The following is a 27,179-nucleotide window of genomic DNA, read 5'->3' on the forward strand; positions in this document are numbered from 1 at the left end:
AGGTTAAGGTAAGCACTACATTACCCATGATCCTCTGTGTGACGTTTACGTTCAGAAGTCATTGAGGAAGTGCAGAAGCAAAATACTGGTTCCTTCAGTTCAGTCCACTTTACCGGTGAATTAACTGAGTGAATGTTTGAGCTGCAGCTCTGATATTAACCCTTAACCCTGAGTATGAGACTTCACGAACACTGGACCCGACTGAACTGACTGCAACAAGCATGAGACTCTTCCACGAGGCTTTAGAGGCATTAGAGAGGTAAGACTGACTGTATCAGCTCAGCTACCTGTTGTACAGGTTGTGTAGAGAGGACTGTTGTGTAATAATTAAACAGCGACACTGATTTATTCTTGCTGTACCTGGTAAAGAGTTATTTAGAATGATTAGTTAATTAGAATTAAACCTCCTAACTTCATGCATGTATGGTGATAAAAATGCTTAAAAAACAGTAAAGCAAACATTCATTCATTCTTTCATTCATTCAGCTGCTGTGAATTAACCCTCTGTGGTATGCCTTTTTAAATTTTATTTGGAGAAAAAAAAAACAAGCACTGCTTAAAAAGAGGTCTGACTGCATGTTTTCCTCAGGCCACAAATGAAAAAACACTATTTTAATAAGTAATTTAAAACCTCAATATACAGCTCTGAAAAAAATGAAACCACTTCGGTTTCTGAATCAGTTTCTCTGATTTTGCTATTTATAGGTATATGTTTGAGTAAAATGAACATTGTTGTTTTATTCTATAAACTACGGACAGCATTTCTCCCTAATTCCAAACGCAAATACTGTAATTTAGAGCATTTAATTGCAGAAAATGAGAAATGGCTGAAATAAAAAAAAAGATGCAGAGCAAAAGTTGCAAGATGCAAAAGTCCCTATTCATAAAGTTTTAAGAGTTCCCTGTTTTTTTATCTCAGTTTTCATGCATCTTGGCATGTCTTACACACTGCTTTTGGATCATTTTATGCCACTCCCATTTCTCTACCAGAGCTGTATTTCATTACATATTGATGCTCATACATATTTTATTAAGTAATGTTAAATATATTTGATTTAATTTAAACGTGTTATAACATCACATTAATCTTATCAGTTGCTGGGATTGCATCCCATGTGGCTTTGGTTGCTAAAAATATTACTCCACCTGCAGGTGGAATGTTAAACCAAATTCTACCCCCTATATTGTTCAGTGGAGGCTTGTCTTTTAACATTATATTTAAAAATAGTAACATTAAAAAATAAAGGGATTATGTAGCTAATTACTGAAAAAGTGGTTTTGATGCTTGAGGGCAACACCATACAATATAGGGTTAAAAGCCCAAATAATGGACAAAAGATTGATAAAGACTTTTTTTTTTTGCTTTTCTGTTTTCATGTTTCTACAGGCAAGATGAACATGATCACATTCTTTCTAGTTGGGCTTCTAGTCCACGTGGTGTTCTTCATCTCTATCTTTGACATCTACTTCACCTCTCCCTTGGTTCATGGGATGACACCCCAGCATGTCTCTCTGCCTCCTCCTGCCAAGCGCCTTGTGCTGTTTGTGGCAGACGGCCTGAGAGCTGATAGCCTGTTTAAGCCAGACATTAATGGAACCACCAGAGCACCTTATATAAGGTACTGAGCACTGCTCATCTTTAATTGTCCTTACTAAAAGGAGAATTAGATAATCTGTTTGTCTCACAGCTACCTTACACTACTGTAGATTTATGATGTGACTGATGTAACATACTGCATTCTTAAAATGAAATGATTAGAGATTTTAGAGTACCGTACACAGTAAGAGTGTTTAATATCATATATCGTATGCACTTATGTGGCTGACATTTTTTAATATAATCATAAAAATACATTGACACATTGAGATATTAATTTAGGGCCAACAGGTGAAAACTTTTTTGCTGTTTGTAGCCCTTTGTTTTGTTTCCCATTAAATATTTACTAGCGACATATTATACCTGTCCAGTATGTATCATTTATTTTACCTCAGTCCTGGATATATAGAGTGCATTATTAGTATCATGACATGTTGGATAATTGACTTCTGCTACAATATGGTGAAAATCTCAGTTAGGGGTTTGCCATATCATATAATATGCAATAATATCACCAACTAAAAGTTCCTATTCATTTTGTTGCAGTAGTGTCTGCAAAAATACCCTAACTTATAATATTATACCATGATATTACTTTAGGCAATGTCCCCCACCCCTAGTTTCCAATATTAATAATATGCTGAAATTATGTTCTTAGTTATCTTTTATGTCATTGGTGTGCAGAACCTTGTATCTGCACAATGCAAACTTTGTAGCAGAAGGAAGAAGCTGATTAAAATTTCAGTGTAAAAAAGTCAGTGTAAAACATCCTTTCATTAAATACAATTTCGATTCTATTGACCAGAAACCACCAGTTTGAAATAATGTGAAAAGTAAAATATTGTGGATTATGCAATAAGGTTATTTCTTGTTGGGTCATCTCATCATTTGCTTTCATAACTTTGGAATACCTTTTATTGTAGAATTATCTGTCTCCTTTTTACACTATACTCACATTTCAGTAGAATCAGTTGCACAACGTGGCATTTCAGCAACGTCATCGTAATCTGCCATATGCAGTTATCACTTCGCAGGATGAACAACGCTGCTTAAGGGAGATTAAATCATAAACTTTGCGCTACAACGTGGTGGCTACAAAAGGGATTACTACTTATTTTTTATGATATATCTAGAAAACATTTATTTATGTTACGCAAATCTTTGATACACAGTGTATTTTTAATATCATGACATGTTGGATCATTAAAGGCTGAAGAAATAGATGAAAATTCCTGTTTATTAATACTACATGTAGTACATATTGCAGAACAGATATCCATTTTCTTTTTTTCCCCTGTAATGTGTATCCCTAGTTTAGGAGAGAAGCTATTAATTTTTTATTTTGATGTTATTGATATGTTATAGCATTTAAAATGATTCCAAACTCTACAGTGGTGTTGTGCTGAGTAAACTTGGTTAATTAAAGTTTTTTGAATATGTTTAAAAACAAAATACCAAATACAAATGTTTGAATGAGCAGCCAGTGGCTCGTTTTCATTTGTCATTGTATATGTGTGTACTCCTATAGAAATATTATTCAGAACAGAGGGACCTGGGGGGTGTCACATACACGAGTACCTACAGAGTCCCGCCCAGGACATGTGGCTCTAATAGCAGGCTTTTATGAGGATGTTAGTGCTGTGGCTAAAGGTAATTTTGTGTGTTTACAAAATATTTACATGTTTTTGCAATAAATAATTTTTATAGTTCTTTATTTGTCTGTTACATTGCTTATATTCTGTGTGTGCTTATGGTAACTTTTATTAAAAGTTATTTTAAAGTTTGGGTCAACGAAACCACTTCTGATTTTGATACTGTATGTGTGCTTATGTACAGGCTGGAAAGAGAATCCAGTGGAGTTTGACTCTGTGTTTAATGAAAGCAGGCACACCTGGTGTTGGGGAAGTCCTGATATTCTGCCCATGTTTGCAAAAGGTAAAGATATTGATATTGATTGATGTATAAGATATTGATTGGCATGCCACATGTCATGAGACAGGAACAAGTATCAAATATAGTGTCCCATGACTTTTGCCATAGTTCTGGGGATCTCAAAATGCTGCACATAGCTGTGGAGCTTTTACTAAATGTGGATGAGATTTCTGGCAGGGTCACTTGTCTGTTCGCATGGACAATTCTAGCCAGACGTCACCGGTCACGATCATTACACCTACTGTTTTGGCCACTGTGCCTTCTGTTACATAATCCTGATAAACACATGACACTGTGACTGGAGGAATGTTAAATGCCCACACAACTTTGGAAGTGGAATGTCCTCTCCATCTGGCACTGACTCACTCCAGCTCTGATAATTCGTGTTACCTTTAGAAAGCTGTCCAATGTTCATCCTCACTTACAAGATAAAACCTTACAACTTATACAGGTTTAGCTGTATTTACTGATGTAACATTTTACATTACATTACATTACATTACATTTGGCAGAGGCTTTTGTCCAAAGTGACTTACAGTAGTGAAGTACAAAAGTAATAGAAGTTAAAAACATCTTTAGATAGGGCCTAAAGAAGGTCAAGGGGAAATAAAGGGATAGAGGAGTGAAGGAGGGGAAGAAGGAAATGAGGTTAGAAATAGTTTGTTTGTTAGATGTGAGAGAGTTAAGAGAGAAAGTGCTCTTTGAAGAGCTCTGTCGTACTCTGTCTCAATTTTATCATCAATTTACACACTGTTGTTTTATGGCTTTTAATATGTTAGTGTATTCTATCATGTTACATGACTAATCTGACATGCTGCTTTTTTTGAACTGCCTGTGTAATCCAGGAGCTACTGGAGACCATGTGCATACCTATACCTATCCAGCTACAATGGAGGACTTTGCGTCCACCGATGCCTCAAAACTGGACACCTGGGTCTTTGATGAAGTAAAGGTGTGTTTTAACATTTAACATTTACATTTATGTACATATCACTAGTATGGCCATGATACAACACTGCATCCACCATGTTTGACAGATGATTTTTGCTTTTGATTAAAAACTCTTCCTTTCCTTTTACAGTACTTAAGTAAATCACAGTGTCTTGTTTAAGAAGTGGATGTAGAGGTTGTAGATGTTTTCAAGCAAAGTGTAATATGGCCTTTATGTAAAATAATGGGTGATAAAGGCCAGTGCATTCCTTCTTTTTAACAATTGGAATAAACTTGAAAATCTTTTATCTGCTTCAATTGTGAGGGAAAATGATACATATATGTATGTGATTTGTAGCATTGTTGGACTTATGCTATTTATTTTTTGCTGACATTGATATTGTCCTTTTTGTTTTCTTACATGTTTATTTACATAAGAATGAATAGCCAGTATTTAACCCAATGACCGACACATCTATAACAGTGCCTTTATACACATAGAGCAGAATGTTACTTTAGACTAATACACGTTTGTAAAAGATAGTATTTAAAAAGATGCTATAAACTTGTGACAGGCATTATAAATTCCCAAAATAACATACTTCTCCTTTACTATTATTATTATAATGTACGTTATTTGTGTCTTAAAACGGTGGAGTTGCATGCATTAAAAGCTTTAAAATTATAATAATCAAATATAACTTATTAATCAGCATTATTGAATTATTAGCATAATTGTTCCTTAGACAAAAAATCATCAAAAAATTTATTGTGACATGCTTAATGCATTATGAGTGCTGATCTGGAAATTAATTAGTGCCTTTTCCCATTCCAGAATGATGAAAGCACTGTGTGGTTCAGAGAATGTGGTATTGGAGGTCTGCAAGCCGGCACAGTGGGGACCTTAAAGATATCGGGTTTCAGATTCGGCTCAATTTTTTTTTTTCTTTCTTTTTTTTTTTTAACAAACAGTAGCTCTCACCTGAGTTTGTGCTTGGGTTTGCTTTCTCGTGAGTTTTCCAATAAACTGAATCATTTTATTTGAAAGAATTTGTATATGTATTTTTTGTGCACCCCTGCACTTTTTCCTTTGCATGATTTCTCTTTCAGTCTCTTGTTTTCTCTCCATTTCTTACTCTTATCTCACACACACACAGAGCTTATCTAGTCCTTTTGGCAGTAGAATGGGACTCTCAGATTAACAGGAACCTATTTGTGTAACAATAGAACTGCACACCCTAGAATGATGGTTTTCTACCCGGTACTATTGGGATGAGTTGGGTAGTCTGTTCTATGACAGAGTAAGCAGACTTATTTCCAGTTCTGGTTTCAAGTTCAGAAGTACCAATAAAGCCTGGTCTGTCAGTTCTAGAAGTTTCGGTTCAGTCAAGTTCAGTTTCATGCTGTGCAGAGCTCCTGTTGGTACACTTGATATGAGTGTACCATTACAGGGATATAATATTAATGTTGTATTTTTTTTTTCTTTTTGTCTAGGTCTTCCTCAACTCTGCCAAACAGAATGAAACACTGCTGTCTAAATTACATGAAGAACAGAATGTGTTTTTCCTTCATCTTCTGGGAATAGACACCAACGGACATGCTCATCGGCCCATGTCCACGTAATTAATTTTTTGATGTTGATTATTCAGAAAATTTGATGGTAGCTATTAGAACAGAGGTGTAGGAACATATATATGAAGAATGCATAGGGAAGGCAAACATGAATAATGTTAAGAGGGAATTTCTATTTCTGTAGCTCAGGACAATATCCTAAAGTTAATTTTTTTATCACAAAAAATAGCCATTGTACAAGATCAGAAAAAAAACTTTTTTTTTTACTTTCAGTATAAGACTATATTTTAATTTGTGTCATCTATGTCATTTCTATTGATCCAATAAAAAATGCCATATGCCATAATGAAAAGATTTTTTATAAAGATGAAATGTTTTGACAGCAACAGGATTTAGTAAAATATATAAAAATCTAATAAATATCAGAGAGATTTGTTTAACCATTTGTCAGGATTTTCTTGATTTTTGATATTTTTAAAGAAGTAAAATTACAGCTTGAAACTCACTGCAGCACTGCATTGAGGTGTAATAGGAGGAATAGCGGTGCTCTCGTGTCTGTGCCGGACAAGGACTACTGGTTTATACTTTACAAACTAACATACAGACACTCTGGCAGAAGCTGGAAAGAGACCGAATATATCTGTGAAACCAGAAAACGAGAAAGAGAAACTAATCCGCCTGAAACATTTATTACACTCTACAACTGTAGGGGGGGCCCGCGAGCACAAAATCTCAATCCTACCTAGTGGAGCTTTGACATTGACTAAGCTATTTTCTATTTTTCTTACCAGGGAATATCTAGATAACATTGGCCTGGTTGATGCAGGCGTGGCTGAGATGGTCTCTGTGTTTGAGGAGTTCTTTGGTAATGATGGAAAGACAGCATATGTTTTCACAGCAGATCATGGCATGACAAACTGGGGTAAGGCTTTTCCCTCTTTACATATGCGTGAAGTATGAGTATGAGTTTTTGTCAGAAGTGTAAGTCTCAGATCTCAAAAAAATGAATTTTTTGCTGTATTGGTGGCATGGAAGCAATCTTTTTATGAGGTTTGTTGGTCGTGTTTATTTGTAGGGTCTCATGGAGCCAGCCATCCCTCAGAGACCCTCACTCCTCTGGTGGCTTGGGGTGCAGGGGTTCAGACAGCACAGAAAGCAACTTCTACTTCACAAAACTATGATGATGACTTTTTGAAAGGTAGGTTTCAATTAATCTCCCTAGAAAAGCTAAACATCCTATTTTTGCAATTTTGAAGAAGGCATAAAATAGCATGATACTGCTCAGAAATTAAATTATTGGCAACAATTTGCCACCTGAATGCCTTCTGAATTTTGCTTCTTCAGGTTCACACTGGAGGTACAAGAATATATATATATCCACAGAAATGCATCTTATAAATTCCAGTTTATAACTGTAAACTAATACTTCACGATAATGGAAATAAGTGACAAAGCAGTATATATTGTGTTAATAAAAATACAGGATTTTGTTTACCAGATTGTGCTAGTACATTATACAATAAACAATATTGGGTAGATATAATCTAGATATGTACTTATGCCATACAAAAAAAAACCCTAGTGCAAACTGCAGGCCTAAATACTCACACATTTGTCTCAAATTGTGTTTACACGTTAAGTAATCTAGAATAGACATGCTTGTGTGGTTTAGGTCAGTTTTTATAGATAGAAGTGTCACATACTCTGTCTAAAACCACACAAGCAGATGTATGTGAAAATACTGAACAACTCAGACTCAAGTGTGAGACAGTTGTGACACATAGTTTTCACAGTGCTATTTAGTGTTCCAAAAATTGGCATATGCAATGTAAAGTATATATATATATATATATATATAGTATAATTGTTTCATATTACTACCTTATTTTTACTTTATAGAAGTGATATATCACTTTTTTTTTGCTTTGATTGTGTCAGAATGGGGCCTGGAAACATACAGAAGAGTTGATGTAAACCAGGTGGGCTTTTCTCTACTTAATAAATGAAGTGCTGTTTTTATCTCTGTTGGTATTGCCCATTTCAATACACGGACAACTGAGAAAATAAGAGAGTTACTTCTATCCATTTCTAATCAATGCAGGCTGATATTGCTGCGCTAATGTCGTCTCTCATTGGAGTACCCATTCCACTCAACTCTGTGGTAAGACTGATATTCAGATTGGGTATAATACAGTTCCATATGTTTACAGAAGCTGAGTGTTTTTCTCTCTTTTTTTTGTTTTTATTTCATCTTTCATGCTCCCTCATTTCTCAGTGATCTGTTTGTTTGATTTACAGGGTGTTCTGCCATTACAATACCTCAATAACAGCCAGCACTTCAAAGCTGAGAACATGTATGCAAATGCTATTCAAATCTTGGAGCAATTCAAGGTGGGTTCCACATGCTTCTTAGGGGTGGAAGTATGGAAGTAAAAATTACATTTCAACATTTATTTCTTTTTTTTTTATTGCAAAAGTATATGACATAAATATACTACTATATAAATAATATCTACTACATAGGGAACCATCCCGAATTTGTCAATATGTGACATATGCAGTATATTTTCTTAATACACAACATCTGTTTAAATATCTGTTTTATTTATGCCTGCATTGTCTCACAACCAGCATACACTGTATTTTTAAATATTAGTGTACAACCCTTCTAATGAATGTTTGCGAAGGTACTTGCTACCAATGCTGACACAGCTTGTCTAGTCACTATAGAAAGCTATTGCCTATAGAATAGGACTCTCTGGAGCAGATAACATGAACCTGTTGGGTCCATTCCTAATGCCACATGTGGACGTATAAGCTCCCAGCTTTGAGCTGTGGAGCAGTGGAACTGTGTTCTCTGTAATGATGGTGCTCCATCCAGTACTTTTGGGAAAAGTTTGGAGTTGAGGATGAGGTGGAGTAACGATCATCCAACATCCTGACCGTACTAAAGCTCTCACAATCAAATCTTCACAGAAATGCTCCAAAATCTAGTAAACAAAAGGATAAACACTTCTCTCATTATAAAAACTCTTGATTTTGAAAGCAACGATGCATGAACAAGTGTCTCAATATGTTTGTATATAGATGAGTGATAGGGTGCATATCATAACTGATTTCTTCATATGTTTACAGTCTTGATTGTAATCACTATTACTCTGTTTTAAGGTGAAAATGGAACAGAAAAAAGAGACCACCTTATCATTTCTCTTTACACCATACCAGTGAGTACAGTACTGAGTTAAAGACTGATATTAACACTAAATCACACTGACTTCAGTGACTTTATTCATTTACTTACTTCTTTTCCCTCTCTAGAATTCTGACAGACTCTAAGCAGATGGATTTTATGCGTCATGCAAGGGAACTGATCCAGAAAGGACAGTTTAAAGATGCTGTAAGTATTTAGCTTTAGCCATATTTAATCCAGTTTACTCCTGCCAAAGCAGAAATATGAGTAACTCTCTTGCTATGTTTTAGATCTATTTTCATTATTCTTATACTTATCCTTACAATACCAGGATCAAAGAACATATTTAACCAAACTACAGAAGCTAATCTGTGGAATTTTTGATACATTTAAAGCAGCACTAGGTAGGATTTCTTTGATTTTTGATCTTTTTAAAGAAGTAAAATTACAGCTTGAAACTCAGTGCAGCGCTGCATTGATGTGTAATAGGAGGAATAGCGGTGCTCTCGTGCCGGGCTCCTCTGAGCTCAAACCAGACTCTTTAAGTTTTCCAAGGCGGCCGCGACCAACGCTCGCGAGAACTGCGACCTGCTTTCCGACCTTCAGTTCTTCCAGTTCTACAAGGACTACAGGTTCATTCTTTACAAACTAACATACAGACACTCTGGCAGAAGCTGGAGACCGAACATGTCTGTGAAAGCCAGAAAACAAGAAAGAGAAACTAATCAGTCTGAAACATTTATTACACTCTACAACTGTAGGGGGAGCCTGTGAGCACAAAATCCCAATCCTACCTAGTGGAGCTTTATGTAAGAGATAGATAAATAATTTTATAGAATTTAATGTACCATATATGTATGTGCCATTTATTGCCACAAAATAGGTTAATTGTAATAGAGAGGTTATCTGTCATTTCAGTACAGTTTTGTGTTATTTGAATCAACTCAGCTTCCCATTCTGAATGTACTGAATAATATGCATTCAAATAAATATAATGAATGAGAATGTTAAATATGGAAAATGTACTATTTGCCTTAGCTTATATCAGCTTATAACTGTTTTGAATTTATATGTATGAACTTTTCTAATGGTTATTACATTTTAAAAACTGCCCGTAGACTCTGTACCTTACATTTTCTACGTAACTTAAAAATAAAAAAAAAGTAATCTTGCTTAAAATATTAACAAAATTGCATTTTTAACACCTGTAACTGCCTTTTCCAGCCTAGTTAATATTTTTTTGCACTGTATTTTGTACCAATAAACAAAACATACCTGCAATAAGACTAGTCCTTTAATGGATGGTTGGCACTGTTATCTGATATAGTATGTCCACACCATGGCATATCTTAAAATGCAGACTGTTTAATGCATCTCAAATAATCACAGAGACATAAAAACTAATGTGCATCTGGAAGATCAGAATTTAGAATTTAATGATGATTTTTCTCACCCACTTTTTTCAGATTAATCTTTGTGACCTTCTAATAAGCCAGGCCATGGAGGGCTTATCCTACTATCACACCTATGATCGTTTTTTCCTAGGCTCCAGCGTGGTTCTGGGGTTTGTTGGGTGGACGTCATACGTGGTGTTGGTCATTTTAAAAACCCATGCCAGTCTCCGCAAGCCACCTATCAGCAGAGATAAGGTGAGAAACATACAACAAATATCACACCGTCAATACATAGCTTTTTTTGGTTCATTTATGAAGTGCTACATTGATAAGGTGCAGTTTCAGATCTGGTTTTAGACCACTTGTTGCCAGTTGTATTGCGATAAAATGATTTCTTTAAAGTTTTTGATGTTCCTTTCACTGTGGTCTGAATTTTTATTACTTCAGGCAGTTAAGACTTCTCTGAACATATTCTCACTTTTTTTAAGCTTTCTTATTTTTCCTTTTTTGTTTCTCGTCCTCCCCACCTTTGAACTGTGTTTTTTTGGGTGTTTTGCTAAATATGTACATATTTATTTATTAATTTAACTGAATGAAGTTAAGGATTGACTCTTGTTTTTAAGTTATTTTCTTGCATTACCTCCAAATACCTCCTGTTTCTAAGTTTATATTTCTCTGTTTGCATGATTTGTAAGTTGTTCTGGTAAAGAGCATTTGCCAAATGATTAGACTGATGTTACATTTAGCTTTCTGACCTTTTAAAGGTCTGAAACTCACCAAATGCAAGGGGCCAGAATGTACAGAAACTTCACCCACACACATTTTTTAAAGTAAGGTGAAATTGTGTAACCAACTGATTTTTTTTTTTTTTTTGAGCTGGGGTTTAGGTAAATGAGATGACTGAGACATGTCGTTCTCTGAAATAGCTGTGAGTTCTGTATGTGTTTCCTGTGTTAACACAGATGCCCGGGAGAAGTGTGGGGAAAGTGTTTTTGTGCATTGGTCTGCTGGTTACACTCTTCCTGTTGCTTCAGGCCAGTCCCTTCACCTACTACATTTACTGCCTTCTCCCTGTGCCAGTGTGGTACTCTGTCATTAAAGAGTGAGTGTCTTTTTAGCCTTTCCTTTTTTCTGTACTTCTGAAAATGAAGGTGCCTACAAGTGTTTTAAATAGAGATGCTAGAGAAAAAAATGTTGGGTTCCCTGGATCCATAGCATTTATATATATATATATATATATGTATATGTTATGTTATGAAATATCTATATATATATATGTGTATATATATATATATATATATATATATATATATATATATATATATATATATATATATATATATAGGTCCAGATTTTAGTTTCTTAAAATCAAAACTAATATAACATATTTTTTAGTTGTTATTGTATTAATAAAATAGAAGATAAAAATAGATAATAAGTAAAGTATTTGTTTATTTATCTTGTTTATCAAAGCTTTCATCTCATAGCAATAGTAAAGTTAATAGGATTCAAGGTCTTAAAGAGCTTATTTTTGTGAAGTGTGAAGGTTCTTCACATATGAAAGGTTGATGTTAGAATTTTACACTAAAGCACAGTAGTATGAGGGTCTATGAGGGCCAGCCATGTCCTGAAGGCTAAATAAGTGTGCATGGGATCAGATGGTTGCTGGCTTAGTCCCCTGAACCGCAAGGGAAAGGGGAAGCAGGCAGAGTAAAGGAACATCACTTTTATCTTTCTTGATCTTTTTATTGTTGACTGAGTAAATGTGGAAGGCATATATTAAGCTTTCTACTAATGCTGGCACACTTCTTCTTTTCAGCTTTAAAAATCTTTAAAATAGTTTTCAGTCCAAGCTTTATTTGACATGTTAATGCTTTGCTTTCAGATTTGGTACCTTTGTTGATCTTATAAGATCCATCCCTTCTCTACCATTAAGTAAATGCTGTGGATATTTTGTCCTGGTTACGTTTGGCATAGAGCTGCTGGTAAGTCATAAAACTTCATAACTGTACTTCATTATTTCACAGGCATGTGCCAGTATTGAGTAGTTAGGTACATCTTGGTATGCACTTATAATATTAGTAGGATATTTCAGTCCGACAAAGTCTTATTATACTGTCACACAGTGATCCCATGCTGTATTTGATGTTTGATGTTTGTGGTCAGAGCACCTCCACAACACAAATAAACAGTGAATTTTTCAGTGTTTTCCTTTCTTACTTTGTATGCCTTTTAGAGGATCTTAAGTTCTAACAACAAGCCTGAAAAAACACTAATCAACCAAATGTAAAAAATAAATAAATAAATAAATAACACAACATTACTAATAATGATGCTATTATGAATTTGTTATCTGTTATAAATGACAATTTGATTATCACGATATTAAATGTTCTCTATCTCTACATTCCTATTAGCACATTAAAAAAATTGCATTAGTGTGCATGTTTTTTGTTGATATATATAGTTATAATATACAGTACTAAAGCTTGTTTACTCCTCTGCTTTGTAGGTTGTGAGCTTTTTCCATCGGGCTATGCTGACCCTGGGCCTGATCACTCTAACACTGTGGCCGTTTGTGTCAGGACTTCATAGAAGAGCAAAGGTAACACAGACAACATGCCTCAACTTTTTTTTCTTTTTACCTTTAGTCACACACTCCCTACAGATGAGTGATCTCACCTAACACTTTACATCAAAGGCTTATTGTTGAGCTTTAATGGAGGGATGTTTTGTGTGCAGTCCAGGTCAGTGAGCTGGGTGTTGAGCTGTCTGTGTCTTGCTGCGTTTCCTCTGTTGCCTGTTGTTGGACGAGAGCCCAACACTAACTACGTGTAAGACCTCCCTTTCTCTTTATCACATAGTACTACTTAAGACTAGTAAGACATTGTATTTCTAGCATTCAGATAAAGATTAAAGATGAAGATTAAAGATAAGGATTTAAAGATTTGCATTACCGGTAAATAGTGATGGTCATAGACGATCCACCACTTTTTTCTAAAAATAACCAGGGTTATAATAGAGATGTGTGGGTGGGTAAAATGGGGGTGCACTGAAATAAAAAAAAATGGACAAAATGTGTGGCTGAAAAAAAAAAAAACTTTTTTACTGTTGCATGAATAAATTAGTTTACATGTATAGCATTTTTGCGTTACAAAGAAAATTACAAGACAATTAAAAGTCTACAATTTAAAAATATTTATTAAAACATTTTTGATATCCAAAATCCAAAAGTTGCAATTTAATCCATTCTTCACAAACATCATTGTTCAATATACATTATCTAGCCTTTTTAGTTATTCTGTTAAACACAAAAAGTGCCTTTTACCATTTTTTATCTGAATAATTTTGGTTGCAATATCTTCAGTGCTGTGCTAGAAAAAAAATTTAAAATGAAAATGTTAAAAAACCTTTAAGGACATCAAGTGAACATTTTTTTAGACCTTTAAAAGTTTGCAGGGGTGCAGGATTTTTCTGCTTCTTTTGAATGTATTGGATATTATGTGTAACTTGATCTTTATTGTCTACAGGTTGTGTGCTGGAGCTTTAACTCTTTTCAACTCCTTCTCCTACCTCTGGTCATCACATGGGCATGTTGGCCTGCACAAGAGAGATCGCCGGCTGTTCATTGGCCAGGTAATTTATTGTTCTGTGCTTTACATATTCTATTTTGCGTCTTCTGTCATGTTCACTTGCTTATATTTTGTCATCTAACACAAATACAAATACTCATGCCTTTATATGGGTGAAACGTGTTAATGTGTGACAGTGTTGCATCATGAATCCATTGGTAATAACAGTCTTATTGTGGCTGTAGATGATCCAGGTGGCGCTGTGTGCTTATGTGTTGGCCAGCACCCACTCCAGCCTTCAGCTAAAGCAAGGCCTGCCACTGTTCAATCAGCTCATCAGCTGGAGCACTCTGGGTAATTCAGTTCTCCTCTTGTATTTTTGCTGTTTTATGTTCTTTCAGTTTGAATAGAATAATTTTCTAACATGGCTAGCAATGAAAGATCTTGAAAGCTATCAGGTCAGATTATGCAGATACATTTATGAATGATCAAATTTGACACTTTTGTTATGTGACAATTACAAATTTCACATTTCAAAGGTAAGTGAAAATAGCATTAGGAATATTAGGACTCTTATTGGTACAGGACAGGTAAACAAGCAATCTAACAGTGTTATCCACAATGCTATACTAAATACACTCATGCTAACTAAATATAAGCTACACTATATGTCCAAATAAATGTATTTATCTACATTAAGTGGAATTCATTGCTAACACAGATTTACAAAAGCACATACACAGCTTGTCTATTCCCTGTAGAGAAGTAGTGCCAATAGAATAGGTCTCTCTGGAGCAGATGAACATGAACCTAAAGGTAAAACCACTGTTGTGCTAACAGCAGCAGCAGCAGTAGTTGTTGTACGCATTGTTAAAGCTGAATAAAAATCCAAAAACAAGACGTCCTTCAGAGAACACATTAAAAGCATAGCCATACCATTACTATTCACCAGCAGTAATACATGTACAGTACAGTAAAAACTATTATGGTATTACCTATTAGGACTATATGTTATTTTCAAATGTTACCTGGCTCCATTAAAAATAAAGGCATTTTTGTACGACTTAAATATATTAAAGAAGTTTAGATGAGACATTTCGAGAGCTTAAGTTCTTCTGAGTCTCTTCCACAGATCATCTTCATACTAGGCTACATGTCTATATGTCTGCTATGTCCTTACTGGAGTGTGACCAGTCCAATAGGGTGTCAGAATGGTATATGTTTATACTTCGATCAATCAAATTCACTCTACCCGGAGGGAGAGATTTATATATTTATTTATTTATTTATTTATTTATTTTTGAACGATGAGAAGCTGGAATGAAAACAAGCTAAAATGGAATAGGAGTAACAAAGCTATTTTTAAAATGTAAGGATTAGAAAGTTCAGATAATTGAATAACTGAACAACTTGTTCACAAATGTTCAATTGTCTACTCTACCTAGATAGTGTGAATGGTTTAGAGTCTAGATACCTTTAAGCTTACATATTGCCCAGTACACAAGTCAGTAATTATAATTAAATGTACAGATGCATGATACTAAAACAGGACAAAAGGGACAGACTATGCCTGATTTCTATCTAACATATCTGCTACAAATAAGCCCTTTACATTTTTAAGTGCAAGAATCAGTGGCGTGCAGTGCATATAGTGGGTACCCCTTCTGCAACCCCCCCACCGCGCACGCCCCAAGTGGCACATAGATAAGAATTACAATAGCTACATATTCTTGACTGAGTTATATGAACTTAATACACATAAAGAGCCCACAAATACAGCTACAAACCACAAAAGTATACAAAAGACCACAACAATCAATGCCTAATTTTCCTACAAGTTCAGGCGTTCAACAAAGATCACTCATTTATATGACGACAGTACGCCAGAGCAGCCAAAACATTAAGTACACAAAAAAAAACTCACCAGTCAGGCGGCCTATAACTGTGAATTAGTTTCACATTGAAGAACAGCCTTTAATTTTTTTTTTTAATATGATGTGACACAATATCTGTCTCATTTACAGTCGCAATTCCATGATAGTTTGCTAACTATTGAACTAATTTAGCATGCGCTCTGTTTTACGACTAATCGAAGCATAACCCCTTTAGCAGAGTGCCGAGAAGGGGTTACACAGCCATGGCCCCGCCCCCGGAGTGAAAATCCTGACTCTGATTGGTTAGATTGTCCTATGACTTTGCTAACAGACTCATTACTACACCCTTCTCAAAATCAGCAAAAAGGGGCACACAGACACGTGAGCAGAAGCCATTTTAAAAAGCTTTCATTGGTTAGAACCGCTGTCAGTCAGATAAGAGTCCTATAGCAACTGAAAAACACAGACTAATGCTTTGAATTAGTTGCTGTTTTTTTTATTTTAGTTGATTTATAAAATAAGTCCATACACTTACAATAACTATAATATTTCCTGATTAAAAAAATATGTAAATTTTACATGCACTTATTGTCACCCCTTCTCTGAAGGGTTAGAAGGGCCTCACTGCGCACCACTGGCAAGAATAGTGCTCAATTAGCACTGTGGTCACTGTAAGAAAGTGTGAACATTTTCTCAATGCAGTTACAAATCTATAAAGAAGCCTGTTTGTCACCTACGCAAGAAAATCTTTCCTGCCTACTAGTGTTATTAAAAAAAAACAGAAGTTATATTGTCAATGCTACTTGGCCACAATGGTCACTGAGAAAAATAGTACCCTGTACCTAAAAAAAAACCATAAAAATCTCAGTAAATCTGGTATTTTATATAAATTCTCTGTGTGTGCCAAAAGAGGCATAAGTGGTTTAAAAAAAAGATGGGTATTTTGTCTACACTTGAAGACAGCAGGTAAATCAGATGTTCAGGCACTCAAAAAATGTCATTTCATCACCATAGTCAGAGCCATATTTAAAGCCCAAATACTTTTAGATACAGATCAGGATTTGAATAGACCAGGCTTTTTGGTTTTGTAGGCCAGCATTAGTGTTTAATATCAGTTTGAGCAGCTACAGGAAGCCAGTGAAGAGAAAGCAGTAGAATAGTGACACAGCTGAAACTGAGAGAGAATGAAGAACAGTCATGCTGCTGCATTCTTAAACAGATATATACAGCCTGGTCTTGCACAAAGCAATACCAGCCAGGAGAAAGTTGCAGTAGTCAAATCTTTACATGACAAAGAACTGAACAAGCACCTGGCTGAATTCTCTGGATGCTGTAGAGAGAAATCTGTATTTGCGTTTGCTGCAAGCAAAGAATATGCAAACATATATTGAGGGGTTCAATCTGCATTAAGAGTATATGTTAAGTATATTTGCTCACCCTTAGAATTGGGCAGATATCTAGATGCACATATAAACAAAATAAAAGCTTCTGTTATCTCATATTTATTTTTTAACCTTAGATGCAAAGTGTTTTGAAAAAAATGTTTTCAGTGGTTTTTCAGGAAAAAAAGCTGATTCATGTTTAATGAATAATCACCCTCTAAAAATGTATACTACACTTTTAGATAATGAGCCTTAAACTTAATCTAGGGTAAGTTTACTAGCGAAGATTAAGATTAAGTGTAGATCTGAAGTGCAGCTTCTTAGTTAACATAACCTATATATTCTTTATTCTATGTTTTATTTCTGCACTGTTTTTAATGCTGTCTTTTATGTGTGAACACCAATAGGATTGCTACCTAATTTCCCTGTACTATGAGCAGTGACAGTAAATGAATAAAGGTATTTTGTGCTTCTGAATGTCTGTCTGGTCTGGTCTCTAACCATCATATTCTCTCTGGTCTAGTTTCATCATTTTTTGTGCCACTGCTGACGTCTACACGGTTGTTCCATCGGCTGCTGAGTATCCTCTTGTCCCTCATTTGTGTCTACCTTCTCCTCAGCACTGGGTAAGACTGTATGTTTATGCATATGTCATTTTTTGTGTGTATGTACAAGCTATAAACCGTGAGACCTTTAGTTTATGGGTGAAGAAGGCCACATTCACAGTTTTCACTCAGGGTGATAAATACATCACACGGTTATAGCTTACTTCTAGATTATTTATGAGACTGGTTTTGATGCAGCAGTAGTTTTGTCTGAGAACAGCTATCTGATGTCTGTGCACAAATGGCCCTTGGCTCTTCACAGGTTTCCGCTGTTGTTTTAATGCTGCTGTGGTTAAGCGACAGAGTCAATTTTAAAGGAAGTGAAATCGACAGACATTGCATTAACATATTTACAGAGGTACTTTTGAAATGAACCGGCCTGGGAAATGTATGCTAATCGTTGCACAAAACCAGCCAAGCTTGCATCAGTTAAGGTAGTTTGTTATCATACTTATGGTTGTACATAACATAAATTAATTCATTTAATAGGAAATCATTAGTGACCTATATATTGAGAACTAAAAGGTAGTGGATACTTGGGAACATGATATTGGAAATGTTTTCTTGTCTGCTAGCTGGCTTATGCAGAGGAAAATCACAGAGATAATTTTTATGCTAATACGCAGGAAATCATGTGTGTATATATATCAAAATCTAGAAACATCAGTGGCTATTGTTTGAATTCAACCAAAATATGTAAATGGCAAATATGTTTTTAACTATGTGATCCTGAGAAACATGCAAAAGGAGGATGCAGCACTTGGTATAATTCAGAATGCTAAGAATGAAAGTGAGAGAGCCCATATGCAACATTTTTCTGTATCAGGTCATTTGCAGTTTTTTTCTACACACATATCCATACAGACTTGTGCAGACGTTTGGTCACTTCTTTTTAATGAACATGTTTTGTTGATTCCTGTATTCTTATATTAAATGAAAAGATTTTTGCACACTTTAGAGCGCAACAAATAAAATGTAACCTAGTTAACCTGCCATAACTTTTGAGCTTGCCACATTTAAGGTTTTAATAGTTTGTAATATATTAAATTCAGCCAATAAACAGTTATCATGCTTCAGAATGTGCAGAACTGTGTCTGTAGAGGATGCATGTAAGAGTAACAAAATTCAACAATAGAAATTAATGCGTATAGAGCTGTTACTTTAATAATGTGGACACAGTGTTTTTAGTCACAATGATATTAATAGCAGGGTGTTTGAGGTTTTGAAAAACTTGTGGCTGTAGCTGAGGTCTGTGACAATAGTGACTCACTGTGGATTAAGAATATCTTCATAAAGTGCTGTCTGAAACTGTGACGGTGTCCAATAACTGCGGTGCTTTTTATTGTGTGAAGGTACGAGGCCCTCTTTCCTCCAGCGTTGTCCTGGTTGATGTTTGTGTGGATTAATATGGAGCAGGATGCCATGGACACACAGGGAGCGTCCAGCACGACGGAGGTATCACCTAAAAACTCTTTGTGTCTTGAGGTCGTGTCTTCTGCTGTATAGAGAATGTGGTTGATGAAACCACCAAGCTATTTGTGTGTGGCTTCCCATTTCCTGTGTAATGATGTGACTCTGAGATGTGGGTTCTACAGGTGTGAGTTGTATTTTTGGAGTTTCCAGTCCCAGCCAAATAAGTTAGAGCACTGGGTTCTTGATCACAAGGTTGGAGGTTCGACACCACCAATCAACAAAGCTTCCGATCCTGTTTTTTTGAGTAAGGCCCTAAAGCTCTCAGCTTCAGAAGCACTATAGCACGGCTAACTTACACAGACACCGCTGGTCTCGGTCATTACTTCCCCACTGTGCTTTTCACACAGTAATGCCTCCTATGGCAAATTACTGGGACACACCTGGAATATGATGAAATGTCCCATCTGTCTGTCACCCACTATCAGGCCACTATCAGTGCTGATCAGTGTTCACTCACAATATAACATCTCACAACCTTTGAACTTGTGGGCATTCCCTGGCTCTCCCTGGGGTAACATCTTATCATTAATTTGCTGAATTTGCTTAATGACTGTCCCATGCATGTCTGTGGAGATTCATCTTCCCGAACACTTTTCATAGTTCATGACCCTAATTAGTACTGACCAGAATAAAATGAAATTTCAGGCACATACAAAGTTAAACATCACAACAAACAGGAGCGCATATAAAATACTTACTATAAAATATACAATTTACCATACAATGTACCATACATGCCTCATCATATTTGCAAAAAAGTCCATGGGTGTTTGTTCTTAGTCCTTCTGTCAATTTTTTAAAGTCTTTTCAGTTCGCATACAAGCTGTTTAAAAACAACTTTGGCAGAGATTTGCATTTAATTTAGAACCATTTTGCGTCTTGTTTTCCACAATGTACAGTTTACAACACAGATTACAAGCCAAAATAATTATCTAGTATTTTTTTAAAGAGTTTCATTAAATACACCATACTAAACAGACTTACAAGTTTTATCTACATTAAAACCAATTTTTTCATATCACGCCACAGTTCATTCGCTCTTTCACATTCTAATAAGAGATCAACAGTTCAACAGTTTTATCCGCATTACAATCAGAGAGGGGCCAGATATTTATAGTGATGTGGCAGCTCCATTTCACTACACATTTTACAGCTAGTCTGCCGACACTTACAAGCCACATGATGTCTTGCATATTCTCAGAAATCTCATTTGATTTAAGGTTTTTAAAAAAAAAAAAATATTCAGTTGGTCTCAAATGCTTATATTGGGCAGGTGTTCCATATACCTGTTCACATATTTGATTATATATATTCTTATTTGTATTTATGTCCAGAATTACCATGCTGCATCTTCCATATTATTGTGTGTATAAGTGTGTGCTTATGAAATGTTTATGAACCAGCATTTGATAGTTCAAATGTCTGCTATAGAAACCACAGAAGACTTATTTGTTTAAAACAATAAAGTAAATAAATAATAAGACAAAATAAAATGCTAAAATATGAGCTTGTATTTTATTTATGTGTAGTACCAATGTATTATTTTCACATTCTGTAATCAAAATATTTTCAGAAGCTTAATATTCAATAATATACAAACTGACTTATAAGTTACAGAAATGAATATGCCCCTATTTAATAATTTATAGAAGTGAGAAATAAAACCTGTAAGTTCCAGTGATTTCTATTATAGATTGTTTCATTTTATTTTTCTAGCAGATTTTTCCTTTGATGTGCTTTAATATGACCAAATATATGAAATGAACACCTGCTGTATTTTTCAGGCTGCTGCTAGACGGTATTGAACTATAGATTTAAATTTAAAATTCACATTTTATTTACTTATATTTAAATTATTTATTTTGTGCTTTTTGATGTACATGTTATACTCCTGATTATAATCCCAGGTTATCTTTGCAGCTCCACAGGATTGATTTTGCTGAGACTATTGACTTAACTAAAATCAGGCAGTTGAAGCTGGATGATATACGGAGATCGTACTTCTTTGTATCCTTTTATTTAAATAAGCATTTTGAATGAACATTTTAATCGAGAATACTTGACAAAATGAAATAATATTTATATATTAGTTGGGTCAGGCACATAATCACAACAATATTTATTACTAAAATCAGGATTTAAAAAGGTAATATTAATTCAGGTAGGAGAGGAAGTGGCGTGCCGAGTATATGTCTGACAGAAACAGCAGTGTGTGTACGCACAAGTAGAGAGAGAGAGAGAGACAGAGAGAGAGAGAGACATACAGAGAGCGAGAAAAGAGGAGGAACAAGTAACGAGAGTGTTAGTTCGTTTTAATTTATATTTCTGCATAAACAAAATGTAATCTACCTTTTGAACTTGACAGTAGCAGCAACATGTCAACGCATTAATGTTGACAGCTTTATTTTTTTATATACAATGTTAATATTTATTCATTGGTGACCCACTCTTGTCTTAAACTAATAAAGCAATCTTCAGGCACCAGACAAATGTGCTGACTTCCCCGTATTGGCCTTAACAGTTTACTCAGGTCTTTTTCATCATTATAGCATTCTTTGGCACAGGAAATATTGCCTCCATCAACAGGTAAACTGTAGTGCTTGATTTTGAACACCCTGGCTGATTGCACCTATAGAACACAGGGTATTCACAATAAATCTGCACCTTTTCTAAGAAGTCTTGAGAAGCTGAAACATGTTTGATTTAAAAATGCAGTGAATTGTCAGTGGCATAAAGTGTACATTTCTCTCTTTTACATTCCTCTTTTATTTTCACAGTTTTGACCCAGCTTCCGTCTACTGCTTCCTAACCGTCTTTAACCCTTTCATCATGGGTGGCTTATTAATGTGGAAGGTATTGCACCATTGCACTATTTCCACATACACACAGCTTCTGTTGGTAAATAAATCAACAATAACTTAACATGCTACATCCTTAAAGGACATGTTTGCTTGGTTGACCTGTTATGAATTACGTGTTTCATAGCAATTATGGGTGTTGAATAATTCCCAGAGGATAGTACATAATTCAGTGAAATTCAATGAGTGGACAATGAAAAATCCATTGTAGATATTTATTAATTTATAGTAGTTAATGAATCATTCATTGAGAGTAATAAATAATGTATAGTGAATAGCAGGGCTGGAAGGTATATTTGTTCAGTATCAATATAGTAATGTATGCGTGTGTAGGACGTGCAGTGGTCCTGTATGGCAAATGAATTTATTCCTTTGATAAAATGGGGAAATGAAAAAGGGCAGATTATCAAGATAGATAGATTATCTTGTATTTTTTGAGATTACAATACAATACAAGTACAGTACAGTACAGTACAGTACAAGTTTGGAACACACCTTAATTCAGTGTTTTTCCATTGTTTTAACATTTGTGCATTGTAGATTAATACTAAAGGCATACCAAAAAAAAAGTCAGCTCACTCAGCTCTATAATGTACAGTCACTTTCAGTTAACAGCTGTGCTGAACTCGTCAGGAGTCAATTATTTTAATTTCTTAATGTGTTTGAGAGCATCAGTTGTAAGGAGGTAGAGTAGGTATATAGTGAATAGCTCTATTTGAGTAATGTTCTAATCCATATTATGGCAAGAACTACTCAACTAAGTAAAAAAACAAATACTTAAAGAAATGAAGATGATAAAAAAAAAAAAAAAAAAACTTTGAAGGTATCCTCAAGTGCAGTCACAAAGACTATTAAAATAAAACAGTCTGTTGAAACTGGCCCTCATCAGGACCATCCCAGGAAAGGATGTTGCTCAGGAGAAGTTCTTCAGAGTTACTAGAAGTTAACAGCACCCCAGATAAGAGCCACCTAAATGCTTCACAGAGTATTTTGGTTTGTTTAACACTTTTAAGTTACTACATGATTCCTTATGTGTTCCTTCATAGTCTGAAAGACTTTAGTATTAGTTTAAAGTGTAGGAAAAAAGAAAACATTTAATGAGAAGGTGTGTCCTCTCCAAATACAAATATATTTTGTTATATTTTGTTTGTTTTGTTGTGTTTGAATGGTTTCTGCATTTCTAACATTTTCTATTTGTCTAATTTTTACATTTATGATTTACTTTTTACAGGTTCTGATTCCCTTCATAATTGTGATGTGCACATTTGAAACTGTCCAAGTGTCAACAAGGCTTTCATCAAGAAGGTACTGAATGAACATTGTAATATCCTGTGTGATTATCAGTTGATCTTTCTAGATTATTGATGACCATTTACTGGAGGCAGTAGGGGATGGCGATATGGCCGTAAAAAAATATCACAATATTTAATTGTATTTTTGCGATAACGATACTCTTTGCGATACGACAAAACATTTGAAAAATATTTCAAGAATACAGTACTGCAAAAAATATAATTCACCTTTTGTATGATATGGCACACCCCTAACTGAGAGATTAAAAAGTATTTTTATCAGATTTGTAAGAGAAGTCAATGATCCAGAATGTTATGATATTAATAATGCACTCCAAACATCTCCATAGATCCTGGATTAAAGTAAAATAGATGATACTGGACAGATTTGACCTGTCTGTCTCTTCCACACTGGAAGAATGCAGTGCAACACAGGTTTATTGTGGTGCTAAAAAAGCTCAGACATGTTTACATGTTCACATTACAGTAAATGCAAATGTTTAACAAAGAGATATTTTCATACCGCTGCTATTGTACACTGAGCTCATGTTAGAGGGGCAAAGGTCAGGTCTGCTTAGCTTACTGCACCATATTAGTCACTGCACAAACCACACACCAAGCCAATGAAATAGACAGTTTCTGCTTCACTTTTTACCACCGGTCAGAGTGAAACGTTGCAGGAGGTTGGTTTCTGTAAGGTGCTGTGAGCATCAAGTGGCACGGACGTTTGTGTGCATGTGCTGCTGTTGAACATGCTGCTTACGCAAACGTCGGTTTCAAGTGCCAGCCACATGCATTACCACAGCAGTGCACTGCATGTGGCCCAGAGCTGCTTCTAGACAGCTGCTTCTGAGTCTTCCTACCCTTGTGACTGAGAAAAGACCTTCATTCATCTGAGGTCTTGAAACCAAGACTAGACCCGAGAACTACAACGCTAGATAACAGTGTACTTTATTATCTTCCTTTCATCCTGTTCTTCAATGGCATGGTTCGGATATGTTAGGATGTGTAGTGGATCAGATGTAGCAGTGCTGCTGGTGTTTTTAAACACCTCAGTGTCACTGCTGGACTTGATATTAGTCCACCAATAGTCCACCAGCATGTATAGACACTGATGAATCCTGTGATTAGATTAGAGAACTTCTGTCTTTGACTTTACATCTACAATGTGGAGCAGCTATGTAGGAGTTTCTAATAGAGTGGAATACAGTGAGTAGACAGTGTTTAAAAACTCCAGCAGCACTACTGTGCCTGATTCACTCATACCAGCACAACACACACTAACACCCCCACCTCTAGGTTCTGGGATTGATTCGAGGAAGTCTTTTGAGGCAGTCAGGATGCTTTCATAAAACAAGATTTTGTTCTTAGTGAATTTTCTGGTTAAACAGGTTTGAAATTTGAAATCTTTTTACCATACATTCAGAATATTTACGAAACGTATATACTTTATGTACAAAGCTCACATTTTAATTTTTTGTTAATTTCATAACATTTTAAAATGAGTTTAGAGGTGTTTAAAAGTATCATGCAAAGTAAGCTCAGTGATCATCAGTACATCATAACATGTTGACAAAATACAGCTTAATAAAATATCCTAATATTACACTAATCAGTCATTAAATGTATTAACAGTAACTGCAGTAAGAGTTCTTCCACCACGCAGTGGAGTTTACTTTGTTGCCTAGCTGTGGTTGCTGAGTAACATAAGGCCTTATTGTATTAATACAATATTTAATCTAATTAATGTGTCCAGACATATCAGTGTACATCAAGCATTTTTCTCTGGCATCAAATGTGCCTCGACTGGTCAGATTTGAAAACTGTGTGTTAATGTTGTGTATTATAGCTATTTGAGCTGCATTTTAATGTATAAAATTTGCTATATGAATAAAGTTTATTACCAGTTTATTATTATTTAAATCTTATGTTGTATATATTTTTTCCTTTCTAGTCTTTTCCTCATTGTGCTGGTCATCTCTGACTTGATGGCACTGGTAAGTTGAGCAGGACATATTAGAAGCATGTTTAGGATTAAAATGTTCTGCGGTTAAGTTGCCTTTTCTGTTTTTCAGCACTTCTTTTTCTTGGTAAAAGACCATGGCAGCTGGCTGGACATTGGTACGAGGTAAGTTTCAAAGTTCATATATGTAAGAGTTATGATAGGTCTTTCATTAAGATATAAATTGTAAAATGTAATGAATAAATAAATATAATAAAATTAATGTTGATATGTCTGATTGGTTTTATCTCTTTCATTTTTTTTTCTAGCATCAGTCACTACGTCATTGTCATGTCTATGACCATCTTCTTGATGCTCCTGAGTGTTATGACGCACATACTGACATCCAAGAGGATCCTGATTGGACGTAGATTAAAGATGCACTTTAAGTGAGGACCTGCAGTTGGGCATTTTGAGAAACATAGTCACATAAATTATATCTAACATTATAAACAGGAACGAAGCACACTGAGTATCCTGTTAAAAGCCTGGTGTGTGAGCATGTGTGCAGGATGCTTTTCTTGATTTTTTACACTGTTGGAACTGTTTTAGTCATGGTTATATAAATAAGCTATAAGAAGCAGCTGTGAAATCCCCGTGCATCAATTTAAGAATACACATCAGACAGGGTGCAGTACCGTGACCCATTACCCACCATGCGGTATGATATATGTAAATCGCTGCAGACACACAAATCAATATCTATTTTCCAAATGTGCACACTGTGGGTTCTGTAGTTATAGATTTTAAATTATGTTTACAGTATTGAGATAAACTGGATGTTTGATAAACTTTTAATACTGTTATTTTTGTTGTCCATGTTTTTTTAAATGGGGGTTTTAGGACCCCTTCCTATAACACAGTGCTACCAGGGCTGTAACAGTGAAGGTTAGCATGTGCTTCCTCCATCTTTTGAACTGCTGCAAACACAATATCATTGTCAGCTGAGTGTGCTCTTTTATACCAGCTAACAGAGAGATGCTTGCTTTGGGAGGCATGACACTGCCATAGTTCCTGGCCAAAGTTGTGCAATCTTGCACTGGTACTGCACCAACACTTACAGATGCATAGATGCACCACCAGTTTTTTTTATTTATTTATTTATTTATTTATTTCTCATTTTCTCCCTAATTTTACACGGCCAATTACCCAACCCACTCATTAGGACCCCCCCCCATCACTAGTGTTGCCCCAAACCAGGAGGGTGAAGACTAACACATGCTTTCTCCGATACATGTGAAGTCAGCCACCGCTTCTTTTCGAGCTGCTTTTTATTTTATTTTATTTTATTACTTTATTGCCATTAACACACACTGACAGGCAATTAACATTACGTGACAAAAACACATTGAGATCGGGCTTTACTTAACATACAAAAAAAAAACATCTACATCCATCCATACCTTCCATCCATTCATACCTACATTATTTTACCAACATTTATGCACACACGCATACCCATACATACAAATACATGCACGCATACATACATGCATAGACATATAC

The 27,179-nt window shown here is 35.3% G+C and overlaps 1 protein-coding gene across 2 annotated transcripts; it reads left to right on the forward strand.

The window, feature by feature from the left end:
- Positions 1–26,479, forward strand: pign (phosphatidylinositol glycan anchor biosynthesis, class N). Of its 2 annotated transcripts, XM_007248915.4 has the most exons (29): positions 4–259; positions 1,388–1,619; positions 3,126–3,247; positions 3,434–3,532; positions 4,375–4,481; positions 5,954–6,078; positions 6,823–6,953; positions 7,107–7,229; positions 7,970–8,010; positions 8,133–8,192; positions 8,330–8,422; positions 9,200–9,255; positions 9,350–9,428; positions 10,688–10,870; positions 11,578–11,717; positions 12,501–12,600; positions 13,128–13,220; positions 13,358–13,449; positions 14,146–14,251; positions 14,433–14,541; positions 17,967–18,069; positions 19,401–19,503; positions 21,442–21,528; positions 22,052–22,107; positions 22,299–22,374; positions 23,611–23,684; positions 25,626–25,668; positions 25,747–25,799; positions 25,943–26,479. In XM_007248915.4, the coding sequence occupies exons 2-29, from the start codon at positions 1,393–1,395 to the stop codon at positions 26,064–26,066; spliced, it is 2,805 nt and encodes a 934-aa protein (XP_007248977.3). In that variant the 5' UTR covers positions 4–259; positions 1,388–1,392; the 3' UTR covers positions 26,067–26,479. The 2 variants fall into 2 exon arrangements, 1 of the variants encoding a protein (XP_007248977.3); XR_007441576.1 differs by lacking the exons at positions 21,442–21,528; positions 22,052–22,107; positions 25,626–25,668; positions 25,747–25,799; positions 25,943–26,479 and having other exon boundaries at positions 1–259; positions 23,611–23,681.
- The last annotated feature ends 700 nt before the right edge of the window (positions 26,480–27,179 follow it).

Source organism: Astyanax mexicanus, chromosome 1 (assembly GCF_023375975.1).
Source record: "Astyanax mexicanus isolate ESR-SI-001 chromosome 1, AstMex3_surface, whole genome shotgun sequence".
Classification (NCBI taxonomy): Eukaryota; Metazoa; Chordata; class Actinopteri; order Characiformes; family Acestrorhamphidae; genus Astyanax; species Astyanax mexicanus.